General features: G+C 42.6%; 1 protein-coding gene across 5 annotated transcripts in view; it reads left to right on the top strand.

The window, feature by feature from the left end:
* The window catches only part of LRRK1 (leucine rich repeat kinase 1), a 149119-nt gene that overhangs the window by 20109 nt on the left and 107908 nt on the right, over positions 1-21102 (top strand). For all 5 annotated transcript variants that reach the window (XM_075896927.1, XM_075896928.1, XM_014576607.3 and 2 more), the window contains 4 exons: positions 12844-13007; positions 14751-14922; positions 19105-19284; positions 19901-20049. In XM_075896927.1, coding sequence (XP_075753042.1) covers positions 12844-13007; positions 14751-14922; positions 19105-19284; positions 19901-20049 — 665 coding nt within the window. The remainder of the gene's footprint in view (positions 1-12843; positions 13008-14750; positions 14923-19104; positions 19285-19900; positions 20050-21102) is intronic.

Below are 21102 nucleotides of genomic sequence, written 5' to 3'. Positions count from 1 at the left end.
AGTTTTGGGGCGAAGAGGCCACACGGTAGTGATGCTTTGTGGGAAAGGGACAGTGTGAGGGTGAGGGCTCCAGGGAAAAAGACGGCCTGGGGGCTGGGCCTCAAGGAGCATGGGTGGCATGGGAAATTGGGCCACAGTTCTGGTGCCCATTTCTCCCCTCTACTTTTAGGGACTTTCTGCCACTCTTAGGGGCTCTCTGAGTGCCGTCCCAGGGTTGGGCCGGGCTTTGCGGCCGTGGCCGGCGCGTATATGTGCCGTGCGCCCCCGGGGGGGGCCTGCGTCCAGGGGCGGTGCTGCACGCCTGGGCCCACGGCGCCAAAAGGGCTCGGGCCGGCCCTGTGCCCACCATAACCACCCTTTGTCAGTTCCTCCCACAAGTACATAGCATTTTCTTCTGCCCTATTTGTGAAACACAGTAGGAATGTCCTCTTCAGACTAGCCCCAGCCTTCCCCAGGCTGGCCAGAGCATTGGGGTGGGAGGCTCGGGTAGCATGCTGCCCCTGCTTTCCCCTGGCCAGCCAGAGGATGCTTACTTGGGGAACTGGGGGGGCTGCTTTTGCATCTCCCCATGAATGGGCCTGATGGTTTTACGAACAATATTTAAAAGAATGAAACACTTTTTATTGTATTTTAGGCTTTTTTTTCCCAATGAAAAACTAAACATTGGAAGATTTGCTGAGGGGTGGGCAAGAAAAGGTTGCTGTGGGAAAAATGGAAAATTTCAAAAGAAAGTAAAATTGGTCATGACAATTTTAATTGGGGAAAAAGGTCATATTTCATTTTTAAATATCAGTTGAAAATGTTGACCCTCTCTAGTTATGCTAATTAATTCCCGCTCTTGGTCTGGATTTTATGGGTTGTTGTTCTTTGTTCAGTAGAACAGGGATGGTTCTTATATTTCTTTTTTGTGACTACTCACTGGAGGCGTTGGACCAGTGCTTTAATAGTCTCTCTTTGTTTGACATAGTCAATATTTGGAAAAGCAGCATGAAGGGAATCAAAGAAAGAACAGTAACTGTGCTTATGCAAATTTAATGTGCTTGTTCCAGTTAAAAATATACATATATATATCTGGTAAAGAGAAAGAGTAGCAGAGGTGGCTTTTATCGATATTCACATTTGTGAATGATGCCAAGTGTGGGACTGGGATGAAATCACTGAAGCCATGATACAGAAATAGAACTTTCATTTAAGGACTGACTCATTTAAATTTTTCTATACAGAAACCACATCTCCAATCATTTTCGACTTGTGTTCGTTAGTATTTATCTTATATATACATACACAGAGAGAGAGAGTGAGTCTGTCTGTCTGTAAGTACATTTGTTCAAGAACTCCTCCTAAATGGTAAGAGCTAGGGCCACCAAATTTGGTATGCAGCTTCCTCTTTTCCTAACTTAAAGCAAGATCAAGGTTTAGTTGTGCCAGGAAAACGGGAAGTGCTGGGAATGGGAAAGAGATGAGGGATGCAATACCGAGAGTGACCACTGGGGGCAGCCGCACTACCAAGAAAGTGGCCAGCTCGGACTGGGGCTCGCTATTTTGCCTCCCCCAGACGGGGTAAGTAGCCCCCCTGCTCCAAACCCTTTCCCCTTTGTCCCTTGGCTGCTGCGCTGGAGAGGGGGAGGGAGGGAGAAAGCCCTGCCCAGACAGAGGAGGGAAGGCTCTTGCCTTAACAAGGGGGGACTAGGATGCGGGGCTGGGAGGAGGGGAAAGGCCCTAGGTCGCACAAAGGGTGGGACTGGGAGGAGGGGACAAGAGTGGTTAAGGCAGGGGTGGGCAATAATTTTTGCAGGGAGGCCACTTAATGAATGTTGCTGTGTGGTCATGGCCAGGCTCCACTCCCCGGAAGGGGTGGGACCTGGGGAGGAAAGGGCAGAGCTGGGGATTAGCCGTCCCCCAGAATTGTCTAGAGTTGAAGGCTTTGAATTAAAAACTGCCCAGGGTTGCTGCGGCTATTTAAAAGGCTCGCAGCTCTGGCCCTTGCCAGCTGTGAACTATGAGTCATTTAAATAGGATCCTTCTGCCTGAGCCACCACCTGGAAATTTGGTGGCAGGGGCAGCAGAATATAAATAGACAGCAGCCAGATGCAGTCCACGGGCCAGATCAAAGTGTTAAGTGGGCTGGATATGGCCTCGCGGCTGCATCTTGCCCTGTCCTGGGTTAAGGGGAGAGAAAAGGCCCCTGCTGGCCAGGCTTGGAGAGAAGAACCCTACCAGCCATAGTTGGAGAGAAGGCCCTGCCAAATGGGACACCTCCCTTCCCTGAGCCCCTCTTCCCCCCCCCCCCACTCTCTCACCTCCCCACATTCTCAATCCTCCCACCTTGACTCCTGCACCCCTGACACCCCGAGACTCCTGCAAACACTCCTCCCCCTGCTAGCTCCTTGCCTTGAAGGACCCAGCCAATGCCAGGTAAGTCTTCTAGTTTCATATAATTGTTTTATCTATTGAGAGGAATTTTATGCCAACTTTTCACTTCTTTCAAAATAATTATGCCTAGAGGACTATAATATGGGCAAGGACGGTGTAATCTTCACACTGCTCGCCAGGGTAGCTTGCCTTTACTCTGGAGAGGCAATATCTGTGGGCAGGAGGTTAGGTTTTTCTTCATGTCCACTTTGGTTTTGTCCTAAATGGAGTGCTGACAGCTGGCCTGATTATTATCATGATGGTTTCATGACTCTGACACCTGCCTACTAAAAATAGGTTGTGACCACAAGCATTTTGAAAACTCTTTAAGTAACCGGGGAATAAAATTATTAACAGTAAAGTTAATAGGCCTAATCCTGCTCTCAGTTAAACAGATGACATCATCTCTGTGACTGATTAGCCCGATTCATTCCTCCCTCCCCCAGTGAATTAAGCAAGTTGCTCTGACTTGTTCTTGTGCCTTCCCAAAATCTCTGCTTGCTCCTCTGCAAACTAGCCAGGATCTTACTGGTACAAATATATCAGGATAAACATTTGATTGGTTTTAGCTTCACCTCTTCCTCCTTAGCACTCAGAACAGGAAGGGCAAACAGGAACTAGGGACCTTTCTGACAGATAAACTTTCTGTATTTATGATCTGAGGTCAGCAGGGTTAGTGAACTAATCCTAACTCAGTCTTTCTGAGTGCCATTCAGAAAGAGAACGGCACGCCAGTTTGCTTTCAGCTTCCTGTCATTTACTTGTGACAGTTTGGCTAGCTTGCCTGGAATAGTGAATCTGTGCTACATGTTAACCTCTCAGTAAAGAGCAATGTTAATAACTAGAATTGAGGGAGCTGGGGATGAGATGTGGAGAAATGTGCAGTTGAATGGCTGTGTGTACTGTGAGCTGAGATTTTACATAACATTTGTCAAAACTGATGATAGTATAAATCCCTCTGTTCTATCATTAAGCCTTTCGTTGTAGTGCATATGTACAAAACACCTCTATGCAGGCTTGCACAATTCATCAGTGGTGCAATGCTATACTTGAGGCAAACATTGTTTCCTTATGACCTCAACAGAGAAGTTACTCCTTTAAGTGTGCAATTGAAATGCCCACATTTCCTTATCATGCACAGCTATAAATTTAGCTAGTGGTCACGAGCTTATCCAGTTCTGCTCATTGTGATTTAATTTCCTACAACACAGTTTGCAAGTTGATGCTGATATTGTGATGCATGCAAGTGTGTTACTTTGTCTTAGCTCTAAATTTACTGCCCATGCTTGGGGTTAAGTGGCCTCTTAAACGTATGTTATGATGCACCACAAAAAGAATAACTGACCTATTCTCACTCAGACTCCCAGAATAGAATAATTCATTCCCATAATCCAAGGTAGCAGGCAGATATGCACCCACATTCAGATTATTCATTACATTAAATATCCTAAAAATGTATCCGATAAAACTGCAGCTTTTTAAGCCAGTCTGGTTTTTGTAATTCACCTCTGGCTGTAGCTTTTCAAGAGAGAAAAGGATTTTACTGCCCAGAGTCCTGGTTTTTTTTTTTACTTTCTGATTTTGTTTATAATTTTAACAATGACTTCACTTCCAGATTAAGAGAATTTTTCTTTTGACTATTTCCAGTGGCTTTAATTATGGTAGTAGATTCAGCCCAGTAATATTCCCCCAGATTTCATCTTTTGCCCTCTCTGATCACATAGTTACGAGCTCCATTTTCAGGGGAATTAGGCATTGATTAACATTTATATTCTGTGTGAGGGGGATGATGCCCAGTTTTACATCCTCTTTTCCACGGAGTTACCAAGAACATTTGCTGTAATTAGTTTATTTATTGGATATTTGATTGAACAAAGCTGCTGAGCCTTCAGAATCACCACAAAAAATGATTTCCTCTTTGCTTGAAGAAGTGATGTGATATTGGTTGCATGGTGAATGAGAAGTGTTGGTATGATCCTAGCCCATGTCTCCAGTCATTGCATCACACTAGATGCAGAGGGAGATCACTTTATCATCAGGACAACTTTGTCCAATTCTGTCACTTTGGCTGTTCCGCAGATCCAGGTCATTTTGTTACCTCCTTGATAGCTTTTATCATAACCTTGCTGGTGGGTTTCCTAGCAGGGACAGTGTGATGGTTCTGATTGATTCAAACTGCCAACATCGGAATTGTAAGATAAACAGATAGGACTTTGTATATTTCATCTAACTCATAAGCAGCATGTAAATTAGATTGTCAACGTCTTGGAGCAGGAGTCGTGTTTTCCACTGAGTTTGTACAGCATGGACCACAGCCCAATCCTGAGTTACTGGGCGGTGTGGATGTGATAGGGTGAGGTCACAGAGTACCCCTGGAGGGTATTCCCTGGAGTGCTGACAAAGCCACTGACACTCGCCTTTTTGCTCTCTGGGGCTTCTCACCACCCTGTCCGCTGGGTCAGCTCACCTGATCTCTCCCTGCCAAAGCACAAAGCTGAGATCACCCCCCCTCCCATCCCCAGAGCAATATAGACACTGAAACACTTCAGGTCTGAGGAAAATGAAGTTTTGGGTCCAGCTTCCTGGGATACCACCCCCCAAATGGGATCAGAACCCCAAATAAATGATTCAGGTGAGACCCCTTTAACAATGAAAGGAGGATGTAAACACCGATTGCTTCCCCAGGTAACAATTATTTGCACTGGGCTTGATAGTAAATACAAGTTATTTTATTAAGTACAAGCAGTAGGATTTAAGAGCTTGTAAATGAAAACAGGCAGAGTAAGTAGATTACAAATTTAAAATAACAGAAAACACCATGCTAATTCTAACACTAAAATCTCAGTACAAACTTATTACAAAGTCACCCTAAAACTGTTCTTATTGCAGCTAAGCCTACACACCAGGGAAGTTCTTGGGAGTGTCATGCCAGCAAAAGACAAAGAAACTGTTAGTTTCCCATTGTTTTATAGATTCCACCTTTGGGCTGGAATTCTGTTTCTACTTTCCACCCTTACATGGAAAAATCACAGCTGGTCAGACCCTACCAGTTGGGGGGGGGGGGGGGGAGGTGTCACCTGACTTCCTAGGACCAACCATTGCTAAGACTTAAAGGACAAAAGAAGCTGTTTACAGTTAACCAGATCTTGAGGGAAACACCCTTGATGGCTTTCCTTTGCACTTTTAAAACCATAAACCATTGCATACTCCATATATCTAACTTTACACATGAGAAGGATACATATACCAAAATAAGATATACAGACTCAGTGGATTATGCCATTAAGATTGTCCAAAGTGTCTTTGAGTTATGCATATTTGTGTCCATAAGTCTATTTCATAAATCATGGGGGAGGGGGCACTGTCATAGTGCACACAGGGAATTTGTTCCCTCTCCCCATCTCCCTCATGTAGAGTTATCACTCCATTGTTCTCACTCCCTTCTGGGAATGGAGTGAGCTCTCTAGCACACAGGGTGGGGTGGATGGTCCTGCCTCAGTGGGGCCTGCTGTGGCGAGTGGGGGAAGGATGTGTGGTTTGACCATACAAATTTACTGAAGAAAATTAAGTAAATGTCCCAAAGTAGTTTGCCATCCTGGACTGAGATTCCTTCCTCCATCCCCCACATTGTATAATCTGGAGAGTTACAATCCACTCACCTGAGTGTGTTTGGGGCAGTATAAGTTCTCTCCCAGTTCTGGTTTTGTTCAGAGGGAGGGAGGCATTTCACTTAGGGTCTCCCTGTCCTTCTGCAAACTCAGCATATTTAACACCGATATCAGAATTGTTGCTGGTTATTTGTTTAATACATTGGGATCCTCAAAGACTGAGGTAGGGGATTTGTGAAACCTGTTCTCAGACTCTCTAGAAAGTAGAGTTCTAGTTAATTTGCCTGGCTCTTGGCACTTTGGGGGTAAATCAAGGAGTAAAGAATTATTTTGACTGAATGTGTCATGATGGCAGAATCTGGCCCTTCATGACTGTGAAGTACTTGTGAGGTGCTCTAAAGGAAGCTGATCCAAAGCCCACCCAAGCCAACTGAGGTCTTTCCACTGACTGCAGTGGGTTTATTTAAGGTCCTAGAAGTGCAGAGTTGGTATTAGTATTATTAATTTAAAACTTTTCAGAGAAACAGGAAACAAATAGGAGCATAGGTCTTTACAGAAGGTGCAGGGGTCATGTTAGGACTAGCATGATCAGAAGTTTGTTTCAGAGCTTTGTGGATACCTGTTAAAAACTTATTTGGGTTATTATTGTAAAATTTTGGCATTGGTACTGGGTTTGGAGGGTTTTTTTTAGTCTGAGCTATTTTTCAAATTCTAAACAAGGCCAGTACCCACTACTTTTCCTTTTTTAATTTGCTCAATGACAGTATTCAAGAGTCAAAATGGCAAAAGATTAATCTGATAAACCTCAGCACTAGCCATCTGGTGCTGCTGAGGAATTAATGTCTGAGGTCACCCCGGAGCCGCAGTCTTCCCACCCATCCCATCCCCACCCTCCGAATCCTCTCTTAAGAATTGGAAGGTTGAATTTCATTGTAACAGGACATGGAGATGAAAATTACCATCAAGACTAAAATGTGGTAGACACTCCAGACAAAGACATCTCTCCAGCCAAGAAACATTGCATTTAGTGGCCGCAAAAAGGACGGTCTGGGAGCTATTTCTGCTGAAGCAGAGTTTAGATGGTTAACAGTTCAAGGAATTAATAGCTTAATGGACCATCACTGAGTGGGTTGATACCTTATGGGAGTTGGTCTTAAATAATGATCTTTGATTTGTTCCAGTCCTTGGAATCACCTTTCTAAAGTATGACAAGGTTAGTAGCAGTTTTAAAGCGAGGATAATTGGGATTGGTTGGGTTGTTTGAATTCTAAATCCTTTTTTGAAACAGAATAACTTTCTCCCATTTTCTGTGAAACATTTTATTTTGTGTACTGTCTGTTTTCCAGTAAATGAAACATCCTGAATTGAAAGTATTTGTTTATTGAATCCAAAGATCTTTTGCCTAATCTGCTATAGGGAGTTATATTGTATTTTACAACTTTATATTGTGACTTCTCAAAGACAGGTATTATCCATATATTCTGGTGAATAGATAATATGGAATGTGAAGAGACCCATATGATACTGCATAGTCTACCCCTTTAATATGCTATCATACACTGACATATTGATTGCGGTGGAATTTACATGCAAAGTCACTTTTTTAATTGAAAGAACGCTATCAATTTAGAAATGCTACTTTTAAAACAGTTTACTGACTCATATCCCTAACAAGGCCTTAGAATTCATAAAGCTGCATCTAATTCTAAAATATATTTTCATTATTAATTACATTTATTTACTTTTTATTGCATTTCTCTTAACTTTGAGAATTCTGTCAATTTCACTTCCAGGTTGTTAGTGCCATAATATTTTGGTAGCAAACAGAGCAGGAGTCGTGTTTATTCCGCATACTTTTTAAATAGAAAACCAAAGATATTTCTACTGCTCTTAGCTTTAGTAAGAAACCTGGTATAAAATATAAGTAATGCAAAATATAATGCAAAATATAAAAAAAACTAAATTTCAGTTGGTGGTGATCTCTTACATCAGGGGCAGGGAACCTTTTTAGGGGCAGGGGGGCTGCTTGCCCATAGAAAAATGAGTCAGGGGCTGCACACAAGTGAAAACCAAAAAAGAAAAAAACCCAACCCCCTCTCCCCAAAAAAAACAAAAGGGGGGGGGGAAACCCTTGCTGATGTGGTCCCCTCCCATGCCTTTGTGTGCTCCAGCTCTGTGGGGACTGGTGGTGGGGGGAGGGCTCCCCAGTGCTGGAGGGGGGCAAGCCTTAGGGCTGGATCCAGGGGCCACATTCTGCCCCCTGGCCTTAAGTTTCCTACCCCTATCTTAAATAATATTGCAATGTTAAGAGTATGAAACATCTCCTAAGTTAGTTCCTTTAATATGATTCGCCTAAAGTGGGTTCAGCTGTGAAAGAAAGAAGCATACTTTTTAAATAGAAATCAGTTAAAAGTCAGTTAGTGCCTACAATTTTTCCCTTTTAAAACAGTGGGACAAACAAAACCTGGGGCTTCAGATGTCTCAAATAGGGCAGATAAAGGAGATGGGCTAGTGAAGAGGCAGGAAGAAGCCCCTGGGCTTTATTTTTGTTTGATTCTGATGGCCTCTTACAATATCATCAGAATTTGTTGGGTGTATTTATGTAATTCACTATTCCCTATGTTGGATGGAATCTCCATCTCTGGAGATATTTAAGAGCAGATTAGATAGACATCTATTGGGGGGTGCTTGGTCCTGCCATGCGGGCAGGGGACTGGACTTGATGACCTCTCAAGGTCCCTTCCAGTTCTAGTGTTCTATGATTCTGTGGTCATTTAGGCCTCTGTTCAGCAAAGGACTTAAGCACATGCTTAATTTTAAGTCCCCGCTACCAAGGTACATGCTTAAAGCTAAACACATGGTTGGATCTGGGCTGGAATACTCAGCATCTTGCATGATTGAGCCCTTAAGGTCGTTTTCAGAGTAATTTGTCTTCAGCAGTTGGCCACACAGTACTTTCTTTCAGTAATTTTACACATGAGTTGGCCCATACAGTGAGATCTCTCATATGTGTTGAAGTTATTCACATGTGTAACAGTTTTGCAGGATTAAAGCCTGAGGGAAAACAAATCTACCCTTAATCTCAGTGGAGAAATCTGCTTAAAAAAGGATAGAGCAAAATGAACATATTTAGCAAAAAATTCCCCGACAACATAAGTGCCGATATTAAAGGAGTTCAGTCATAAAACTTCTAGAAATAAAATTATTTGATCACTAAAAGATAATTATCCTTTTCTTGTTATACCTCATGCAAATTAAATAAATAAATGCACTTATCTTTAATTTTTGATCTCATAAGTAATATTATTAATCTCACAGTTGTTTTAAGAAAAGCAGTGTAAAATTTATGACCAAAATAGTTATGTGATTTCTCAAGCTACGATTAGTGAATTGAGTAATTAGTATGACTCATTCAGACCCACTGCTATGCAACAGACAACTTATTTTTCTTTTGAGACCCCAAGAATGAATGGAACTGGGTTCCCCTCTCATGTAAATCTGGGGAACCTCATTAATTTCAGCCTGGCCAGATGGAGATAATTGATTTTGAGAGCAAAATTTTTCTTACTCTGTGGCTCTTCAATTTTGCTTTCTTTTTGGTTGAAAGTAGGTTGAGTTACAGGCTTTTTCTGTTGCTGATGATCTAATGATAGCCCTGGATATTAGGCTTTTGTGGAGTGAACTCGGTTTCCCTTAAGCCGAATGTGATCTGAGAAAGATGTTTTGTTGACCGTTACCAAACTGAATGAAATAATATGCAATACAGGCAGTCCCCAGGTTACATGGATCCGACTTACATCGGATCCCTACTTACAAACGGGGTGAGGCAACCCCACACTAGCTGCTTCCCCCCAGCAGACCAGGGAGACACGGAGCGGCTTTTCTCAGCAGTCACCTCAGCTTGAGAATAAAGGACTGAGGGAAGTGAGGTGTGGGAGAATAAAACTGAGCTCTGGAGAAATGTTTGGCTAGAGTTTCCCCTACAATATGTACCAGTTCCGACTTACATACAAATTCAACTTAAGAGCAAACCTACAGTCCCTACCTTGTACGTAACCCGGGGACTGCCTGTATCCACTTTTTGCCTTTGTTATGAGTTTAAATGTAAATACATTTGTTTCAAAGACTAGAAGTTTGCAAGGTTCAGTGAAGCATTCTTCTTAGCATATGTGCAGTATGCCTCAGGTGGTACTTGACCAGGCGTCATCATGGAATTTGGTCTGCTCATTATCTTCCCTGGCCCCAGCCTGGTGCGGATAGGGAGTGTGACATGAAGGCTGATCTATGTCTTTCAGGAAGCATTTATCTCTCCCACATGTTATGAGTATTCAGATGCAGCTTTACTGGATTAGTTCTTGGTAATACTCTAGCAGGTGCTGAGCTCACTGGGGTAGAGACTCATTTTCCCTTAAAACGTCTCTAGCTAGTAAAGTACCATATTATCACTATGTAAACTAGTGTCTTATAATGAATTATCTGCATTGATCACCTTCCATATCCATGAAAAACAAGCAATGAAATGAATGCATTTAAATAGACAATATAAAAAGTAAGTTTCATATAAGCACTGACAAAATACAGTTATTCTGCTAGGTCAGCTATGGTGGTGCAGTGATTTTAAATGATCTGGTAGTAAAGAGTAGTAAATATTAAATGTTCTTCTATATTCATCAAACTCTCTACAAATTTTGGGGGTGAAAATGGAATTCAGTCCAGGCATTGTCCCTCTTACGTGAATTCAGCACTGCTGTTCATTTCACTCTCACTTAATACTGTGCTTTTATGGATTGAATTCCTGCTCTTTGCCCTTCACACATTTTACAGCTCCTGAAAAGGATTACTGTTGCCTGTGTGTCTGAATGGCACAAATCTCTGGAGCTGTCTCAAATGTCTGGGTGACTTGAGCTTAATTTAAATAATTAATGAGCAGAGTTAGTCAGAATGTATTGGTAATTCAAACTGCATTATCCAAGGGTATATACTGACAGCTGTAGATTGATCCATACTTATTCCAGGCTTCATTACATTGAAATTCACAAAGATCTCCTTGTTAAGTCATGCAATATACCTGGGTGCACAACTACTGTGACCAGAAAGCAAATGTGAAAAATTGGGACAGGGTGGGACAGGGAGTAATTGTCTGTATAAGATGAAGCACTCTATATTGGGACCATCCCTATCAAATTAGGACCTCTGGTCTCCCCCTACACACAACTGATCTGCTGGTGGCTTTGTAGGGTTCTTTGAGACAGATTTAAAGGGTATTATAATGATGCTTTAGTAGGAAAAACTTGCTTAAGTATAAACAGATCTCTCTTCACAGGTGAGAAGCATTCCCGATTTTCTTTTCATATAATTATGTCTTATTCTATCAGGCTTCTTATAATTTCATTTTTAATGGAGTCAGCTGCTGCTGTTGGGTGTTGGTGTTACAACATTTACAGGCTGCAACTAAAGGCAGAGCCACATTGTAATAGATAGTAAGCAAACACATGTCCCAAGACAGGGGTTCAGGATGCAGGCTGCCCCAGGGGAGAGGACTACCCCATCGCTCTCTCACCACGGCAGCTTGGCCTGGTGAGAAGTGTCTTTCCATGGCCACTGCAGCTCCAGTGGGCACCACTGGGGGAGGGGTGCATGTCCCCTGTTTGGGGCAGTTCCAGGTTCGTCTGCCCCGGCACACCCCAGCCAGAGTGAGGAATGAAGCAAACTGTGCACTTTCCCTTGCTCCTTGACAAAGAGGAACAACCAGCAATGTCCTCCCTATGAATCTTGTCGGGGGGCGGATGAGGGGGAGAGGAGAGGGAAGCTTCAGCCTGGAAGGTAGGAGGGTTGGGGCTGGAGCAGGCTCGGGAGGTGTGTGGGGGGTGCACCCTTAGAAAACCCTTTCATATGCCTGGTGATTCTGTCTCTTTTCTGTATGGTTTTCTGAGAAGCAATCCCATTCCAGACACTTCCTGTTTTCCTTGCTCAACCAAAACCTTATGTTGGTTTTAAGTTATGGAAAGAGGAAGCTGTATATCAAATTTGCTGGTCCTAGCTCTTACCATTTAGGAGGCATTCTTGAACAGACAGACAGATAGACAAACACTCAAATATATAGTAGATTTGGGTTTTTATGAGTTGAAAAGCAAATTGCCCCATTAACACCAGCTTTCTGGCTGTCTCTTAATATAGGCTTCTCTCTGTCAGTCCTAACAGCTCATGCAGCCTTTAAAGGGAAGAGTTAATCCCTTTTACTCCCCAACTGGGGGATTTGTACATATACACACCATCACACAGGTGTTGTGAGGCTTAATTCATGTGTACTAAGAGGATGTGTGTCCCTTTGATGGGAGGTGCCACAGAATGACAATGGCTTGTTATTTAGTGTGACTGTGCTGACAGTGGGAGACTTGAGTATGATGTAAGAAGTAGGTGTACAGAATAATTCAGAACTGTCTTGCTGCCTGTAGGGACCACTCAGTTCCTCAGAACTACTCCATGTGGCATCCTCACCTAAATACTTGCTCAGCTGGTATTGTTCTGCCAACAGACTTCAGTAGAATCAGTGCGTGTCTGCTTTGATACACCTCCGACTGGAAAGTCCCTCTAGCAGAGATTAAGGAAGTCCTTGCCCTTTTCAGTTTCATGTCCACTTTGGAAAGTTGTCTCACAACCGGTTTTAAGGATGTTCTTTATTTGTCGCTTTTTACTGTATACAGAAAATAATCCATAACAAATATGTTGCTGTTTGTTCTTCTCTGTGTGATTTGACATTGCAGCGGTGCCTGAGTAATAAGCAAATGCTTCTTCCTTCCTTTCTTTCCTTTTTTTAACCCAGGAACTGTGGACATGGGTGGCAAACAATCCACATCTGGCGATGTCTCCATAGGTCACTCCCCTGTGATAAAAAACATTCAGGCCGCTTACAAAAGTGGAGACACCAGTAAGGCCCAAGAGCTGATTAAATTCTCGTGTGTGGAGAACATATTGCAAGTGGAAAAGGTAGAGTATGTGTTATCTGTCATCTGATCTCATTGGAAAAGAAAATCTACCAACTCTAGGCTTGAATCTGCAGTTGTTTCTCCTGCAAAAGCCCATTCATTTTTAACTTACAATATTACCACACAAAAGATTGTAGCCGCATTGTGCTGGGCACCACAGAGACATAATGTAAGAGGCCATCCTGCTTTAAACTTTCTAAATAGACATGAGAGTCAATGGTTTGGAGAGAAACAGGCATAGGTAGGTGAAGTGGCTATCCTAGCTCACATAGTAGGTCAGTGGTGAGCCAGGAGTAGAAACCGGGGACTGAAATCTTGGTTCCAGTGAAGTCAGTGACCAAACTCCCATTGACTTTGATAGGGTTAGGATTTCACCCCAGGTTTCCTGACTCCATAGTTCTCTCTGCCGTCCACTGGACTATATTGCTGTTTTGTTTGGGTGAGGCTTGAGTAAGCATTGCAAGATTTAGCTCTTCACTTCTAGATGCTATTTCAAGATAATCTTGCTTGGTTGTAAAGAAGGGCAAAATTACTCTTGTGCTCTCATTTCAGACCCTGTCAATTAACCATTCACTGTTTACTCACTGTTTAAAGTGAATGATTTTGTTTAGAAAAATGACTTTGTAAAAATGGGGAGGAAAGAGGGTTCCGCATTGTGCCATAATTCCAGAAAAAGAGGCCACTCATGGCAAAATACATTATAGGGTAAATGGTTTAGTAATCTGTATTAGTCAGAGAGAGGCTTGTGCTTTACATTTTGTTTTTGTTCCATTTCTGTTCGGTTGTTACTGGAGATGATAAAAGGGGCTATTGCTGCCATGTGGACAAAGCTATTGGGCTCATTCATGCCAAGAATAGTGTGACTTTTACCTTGCCTCCCCTGCTTATGGCTGCTGGCTCTTTTAGCTCTGATACTAGAGGCTCATGCATTTAGATCAGTTGTTCTGAGGTTCAGTCCCCTGAAATGATGTCCCTAGGGACATTGCATAAAGCCAACAACAGAACAGATACTAGTCATGGTATAGTTTGGAACTATTGTGTAGATCTGCTTGAAAGGAGCTAATCATGCAGTTAGATGTTCTGAGAGGGGGGTTTTCCTCCAGGTCAAGGTTGAGGTTTCATACGAGGCAATTCAAAGGAAATGTACAATGTGTCTGGCTGCCCTGAGCCTCTTCTAGAGTCTACATCACAGGCCTTGATTATCTTTGGAAGATAGAGTTGTTTTATTATATAATTAAAACCTGCATTCTGCGGTTACACACACAAAAAAAAGTAAAATCTTATCTATTCAGTGTAGTAGGCTGTTATAATATAGAAAACAGATGGAGACAGTGAGGTAATTTAGAAAGGCATTTACAGAAAGACATTCTGTCAGCTGAAAGACTGGTTTGCCCAAAAGCCAGACCATGTGTAATACAGTAACTTTAAAGTGCTGAATATTACAGTCAGCAATGAATGGAGGTCTGTATTCAGGGCTAGATTTTACTAAGTGCTTCCTCTAACTCTTAATCTCTTTCTGTCTCAATTTCCTATCTGTAAAATGGGGGCGATAATTTCCATTGGAGTTGTGATGATAAATTCATTAATGTTTAGGAATAGAGTTCAGATGCCATAGTGATGAGGGTCATTTAAATATGTAGCTAGAAAGCCCCAGTCATTACAATCTATCTACTTCATAGTCCTACAAAAGAGATTGGAAAGGGAGCGCTTACCTTGACCTATTATGCTGTGTTTTTCCCACTAGTGCCAGCTTTTGAGTATTGCTTCAGCATATGGAGATCTCCATGCAGTACGGTATTTACTCAAGGAAGCGTTGGTGGGATTACCAACGGAACCCAGTGATGATAATCCAGCTGTGGTGGCGGCATATTTTGGACATGAGGACATTGTGAAGGAATTATTGGATTCTTTGCTTGGTAAGTTGTAAGGATTTTAAGAAGCGGATAATTGGCTAATTGTGTGGTCGATACAAGTTGTATCGACTACACAATTAGTCGATAAGGGGAGGCGCTCTGTCTCGGCTTGTCCTAGGTCCAGGAGCTACTCCCCTGCAGCGCTGCAGTTTAAATGTAGTAGGAGCCAGACTACCTGAGCGCCCAGCTCCTGTTACATTTAAACTGCAGATGGGATAGCTTCTGGAGCTGGCGCAAGCTGGGACTGAGCAGTCCCAGCTCATGCTGGTTCCAGGACCACTGCAGCTCTGCATTTTAAATGTAGTAAGAGCAGTTCAGCTCTTACTACATTTAAAATGCAGAGCTATAGTGGCGGTAACTCCTGGGCTTTTAAGCCAGCTCCCCCCAGCTCCAGCTCCTGCTTCTCCCCTCTTGCTATCTCTGATACAGAGGCACCAAGGGGGAAGTGAGTAGTCAAGTAGTCACTCCACTTACATCCCTAGCGAGTTGTTGATCTGTTTATCTGTTGCTGACCAGCTTATTCACTGTATTTCTCAATCCGTCCACACACACACTTGCACACTTTTGCACCAGCTTCTTGGGATTGCACAGTTGCATTGTAGATTCAGATCAACACTACTTTTTTTCTTCCTCCCCCGAGAAAGTGGCTGGCAGGATCTGATATCTATGTGCCTCGAGACAACTTCTGGGAAAAAATATTCCATGTTTGCTGACTGGAAATAAGAGGCCTTTTTTGGCAATTAAATTCCATCAATCATCATGGCTGAGTTATGTCTCAGACCCTGCAGAGAACAGAGAGTATTATTAGGAAGCAACATTGCACTTTAAAAAGTATTCTGGCACCACTGTAGTGATAATTTCAGCTGGGCTATGAGTCAGTGCCTGTTGCGTGAACATTGTTTTGAGCTCATAGACAGCAGCACCTTTTCTTCTCTTTTACTCTTGGGTTTTTCCACATTTCTTTCGGAAGGGCCATTCCTTATTTGGATTGATTGATTGATTGATTGATTGATTAATTCATTCATTTAAATGATGTAAAGTTACTACTGATGGAAAAAGCTAAAGCTCCAAATCGCAGTAAGAGCAGATGCAGTGTTCTGTCAAGGGTTCTAGAATACTTTTGATAATGGGGGTGCAAAGAGCTACTGAACCAAGCTTTAAACTCCTGTTTATCATGGAAACCACTTCAAGCCAGAGGGTGCCACAGGTCCTTAGTCCCAGCACCTACATGTTCTAGGGCAGCACTACGTGGATGCAATTGCAATACTCTAGGCCAGGGTTTTCAGACTTTGGATTGCGGCTTGTAAGAGTTAGCGGCTAGCTGACTGCAAGACACTTCTTTTATCTGAGCATCCACAAGCATCCATTCCCGTGGCCGTGGTACATTGTTCCTGGCCATTGGGAGCTGTGGAAAGTAGTGCAGGCTGGGCTACCACTTCCTGCAGTTCCTGGAATTGCAAACCCCTGTGAGCTACCATTGGCCGGACCTGTGGATGCTCAGGTAAACAAAGTGTCTAGTGGGCACCTACTAGCTTACCCTTGCAAGCCACAACCCAAAGTTTGAATCCCCCTGCCCTAGGCAGCTGGGTGGCCCTTTTTAAACATCTGGGGGGCTAATAGGATTTTTGCCATTGACTTCAGTGGAGGCAGGATGGACCTGTTAAGACAGATAGATGAGCTTTTAATTTTTAAAAATATATTTAGAAAGTGAAATAGTGATAGAAATGTTTCCATCTCTATTAAAAACAGTTTGGGGGTTGAGTTTAAATGCCTTCCTGCCCGGTTTGTAATGCCAACGTTGCATTATTGTGCTGGGTCACTGGCACAGAAAATGACACAGGCTAGAGCAGAGGTCGGCCACCTTTTCCAACCAAAGCACCAAACTACATCAAAATTCAGAACAAGTGGTCAACAAAGAGCCGTATCGGAATGCCCATTTGCAGGGCATACAACTTAATATAATTGATAATTGATATGATGATTAGTAATAGCATAAAAGCAACATTGTACTCACAGACTTTATTTAATGGGACTTCTGCTGCTGCATCTTTTCCCACATTTCTTTGAAGTTTACATCATAACTGGTCAAATCCAGCTTTATGCTTGCATTCAGGCTGTCTTGTGTCAATCTTATGGCAGGGGGCTGGGGATGTGGGGGTGTAGGAGTCTGAGTTGGGGTATATTGAGTGGCTCAGGGCAGGGGATTCCGGTGTATTGGGTTGGGTGAAGGCAGGGATGTGAAGTGGCAGTTAATTGGCTAATGTCCATCGACTACTCGATTAGTCGATAAGAAAGGGCAGTGTCAGCACTCACTTCTGACTTGCACTGGGTATCAGCATAACCTCCCATTGCTGCTTTGCATTTTTAAAGGGAAGCCAGCAGGAGAGGGCACTGGCTGAATCCCTATTCTTGGGTCTCAGCACTCACACTGCCTTCCCTTTAAAAATGCAAAGCAGTGGGGAGGTGTTTGTGCTGAGACCTGGGAACAGGGATTCAGCCAGTGTCCTCTCCTGTGGACTTCCCTTTTAAAAATGCAGGGGGAGGGGAATGAGTGAGTAGTTGATAGTGCTACCCAATAAGCTCCTGCTAGTCAACTACTCCTTTACATCCTTAGGTGAAGGGAGGGAGGATAAAGCAACCACTGAAGGGAGAGAAGTGGGATGGGTTCTCCAGTTGCCTAATGAATAAGGTCTCAACCCCCCGCCCCGCCCAAGCCTGGCCAGTGAGCTCCAGGGTTGACCGACAATAAAGGGAGAGGAAAGGACAAAAGTCTCTCAGAGGGCTGTATGTTTTTTGTTGCCAAAACCGCGTGTTTTTCATGACAAAAGTTGCATTTTTTGTGTATGCTCTCTCTGTTTTGTTGACAAAAGGCAGTTTTCGGGGACAAAACGTGCCAGTGTAGATAAGGCCTGAGTTGCAAGCACTTTAGCCATCAGTAAGTTTTTATGTAGGATTCCCCGCTAATTACCATGAGAATATCATGCTTGGATCCAGACTAAGGCATGATAATAAATGACCAAATATCCCATGCCAGGAGTTGTGCTCTGGCAGATTGCTGCAGTGCTTTTTGTTACGAAGGAATGGGTCCAGTTAAGATGTTCAAGTCCTTAGCTTATTATTGAACTGGTGCCTGGCTTTCGGGATAGGAGAGTCATTAGTGTTATGGAGTTGCTAAGAGTGAAGAAGGTGAGGTAATTTCCACTGAGAAATTGTTGCATGTTAAATTCAGGGTTGTAGACCTTGCGGGCTCCAGCTCACGCCTACTGTGAACTTTTTATGTAGGAAGTTACTTGGTAACATAAATGGAAACTGACTGTTAGTCTGTGCGTGGGAAGGTTTATGAGGAATGCCAGGGGTGTAAGCTGCGAGATCAGGACAGGAGGCCATTTACATGATATAAGACAAAGTCAGGCATGTCTCCCCTTAAAGCTGTGTTGGGGAACAAAAACTGTCCTCATCCACTGACATTGGGTTAGCTCTGCACCCCCTGGACTCAACCTTCTGGGATTAATGGACCTTTGATCCACCTAATGGCAGCCTGCAACCTGCCTCTAACCCCTCTTCTGCACTGGCCTATGAAGAGCTGGTGTGGACCAAAGTGCTGCTACGGGTGTGGAGTGTCCCTAGGTGCCTGCTCTGGAGCCACTTATTCCCATGGCTGGGCTGCTGTGTGAGGCTGTTCTGGGGCTCAGCAGTGCTGGATGAATGTCATGAGAACTGTCCATTGGCTTGCTGGGAAATGGGGAACAGAATGGAGAGTGCTTAGCATCCTTCTCAGTTAAGAGAAGAGAGTGTATCTACTCAGGTTAGAATTCCTGTAAGGGAGGCTGTAACAGCATAGCTGACGGCCTGGCCATCTGTGACCTCCTCCTGTACATCCTAAGGATGTAATAAATCATTTTTAAAAGTAACCATGTAACCAGTAAAAACCCTAACAGTTACATGGTTACTTGTGCTTTGGAGCCTGCAGCAAAGCCTCCTTTTCTATACCGCAGATCCTGCAGCATCGAGTGATAGTCAGTTCCCCAGGAGCTGAGCTAGCAGCCGGGGCATAACTGTAATGTTAACCAATAAACTGATGCTTACACTTTTACACCCCTAGTCCATCCTGCCTTTAAATTGTTAATAATCAACTATTTGCTGTCAAAAGTAACTAAGAATTCCAATGTCTTCTCATTCTGATAGGTCCTAGTAACTTCCAGCGACTCCTGAACTGGATGCTGGCCATCTCCTGCCAACAGGGACATTTGGCCATAGTTAAATTCTTAATCCTCACCTACAATGCTGACCCTGAGAGTTGCGCAGTAAGGAAGAATGAATTTCCAATTCTTATGAGATTGCCACTATATGCGGCTATAAAGGCAGGTACGTAACTGTACATTCCCTCGCAGAGTCCCGTTTTTCAATGATAATATGTTCTAAAGTACGGGCCACATTCTCTTCTCTTTTGCGCTGGTGTCAGTGTGGATTGACTTCTGTCGAATTTTTTTGGATTGACACCATTGTCAATTTGGTCTGGAGCCTTTTGTCAGGTTTAAGACCTGCAAAATGGAGTAAACACAAGCCGTGGGAGAACTCCAGATGATAAGTCTTATAATAAATTCTCTGTTTAAATTTTCTATTTAGCATTTCTTTTAAAAGCAAACAAACAAATATATTAGTTAGATAAATTCTTTAAAATCTAGATCTGATTTGGTATGATTATCATGTATATTAAACACTGCAGTACCTACAGATTTACAAGATGCTAAACATGAAGCAGCAGCCAAACAAATACACTTAACTGTGTTCAGTGTTTTGAAGTCGACTGTAACAAGAAACATAGCTAGAGGAACTGGGCTTATTTAGTTTAGTTCCTATTTTGCACATCCAACTGATTTTTTTTAAAAAAGGGTTAGTTCCATAGCATTTATAATGAACAGCCCTTGTGGCTTTGTCCATTTGAAAACAAGAGAACAAACAGTCTTTCTTTTCTTGAAAGGGAATGAAGATATAGCTGTGTTTTTACTTCAGAACGGGGCTTGCTTTTGTTCTTACATTCTGATGGACAGTCCTGATTCTAGCAAGCATCTTCTGAGGAAATACTTCATAGAAACAACCTTACCAACTAGTAGTACTCCAGCAAAAACAGTAAGTAGCCATTTATCTGTCTTATGAGAAGATAATTTATTTATTTATTTAAAATATTTTTACCCTGCCTCTCTATTTAAAATATTTGAAGTGGCTTACAAAATTTTTAAAACACAATGAATATATATATATATATATATATATATATATATATATATATATATATATATATATATATATATATATATATAGTAAAACAGAGGACCCGGGTGGGGGGAGGGGGGCATTAAAACCTGCTTAAACACCTCAAGAGGAGGTACATGTAATATAATATAATATAGAAAGCACTAATAATTGATGCCTATTGTACAATGGGCATTTTTTCTTCTAATCTAAGAGGCGGTTTGCTATCCTATACGGACCAGTATGATATTATGTCTGCTACAGAGTAGTTTACAAGTTAGCGATGAAGTATAAACCATAAATAATTAGGCCCATTAAACAGTATCCTTCTGTAAGTTAGAATATATATAGCTAGCTAGCTAGATGGATAGTAATTTCCACTTGGTCATTTTAATGTTATCATGAGCTATGATGGTGTTTGAGAAATGAAAGGTTGATTTTTGTGGTACAGGCAGTGGATTGTGACTCAAGAAACCTGCATTCAATTCCTTGCACTGTCCCAGACTATCTGTATGACCGTAAACAAGTCACTTAATCTCTGTGTGCCTCAGTTCCCCATCTATCAGATGTTGCCAATACAGCTTCCTCACTATCATCCTTTGTCTGTCTTGTCTGTATAGATTGTAACAAGCTCAGGGCAGTGTCTTACTATATGCATGGATGGTGCTCACATAATAGGGCCCAGTACTAGTCAAGGCTGCCTCGTATCACTTCAAACATAAAATGGTTAATATTTATTTTTTCTGCCCAGATCATTTATGCAGTTTTTTGGTATACGGGGTATGATGTATACAGGGTGCAGACATTTTGTTCCTCTGTGAACAAGAAGCTAAGAAGTTTTAGGTTGACAGAAGGCCATTTATGATTTAACCAGCGACATACAGCATGACCTTGGGCAGATCACTTAACTGCCTTGTGCCTCATTCCCCA

The sequence above is a fragment of the Pelodiscus sinensis genome, chromosome 14, assembly GCF_049634645.1.
Source record: "Pelodiscus sinensis isolate JC-2024 chromosome 14, ASM4963464v1, whole genome shotgun sequence".
NCBI classification, from domain to species: Eukaryota; Metazoa; Chordata; order Testudines; family Trionychidae; genus Pelodiscus; species Pelodiscus sinensis.
This window is presented reverse-complemented; position numbering and strand designations above follow the sequence as displayed.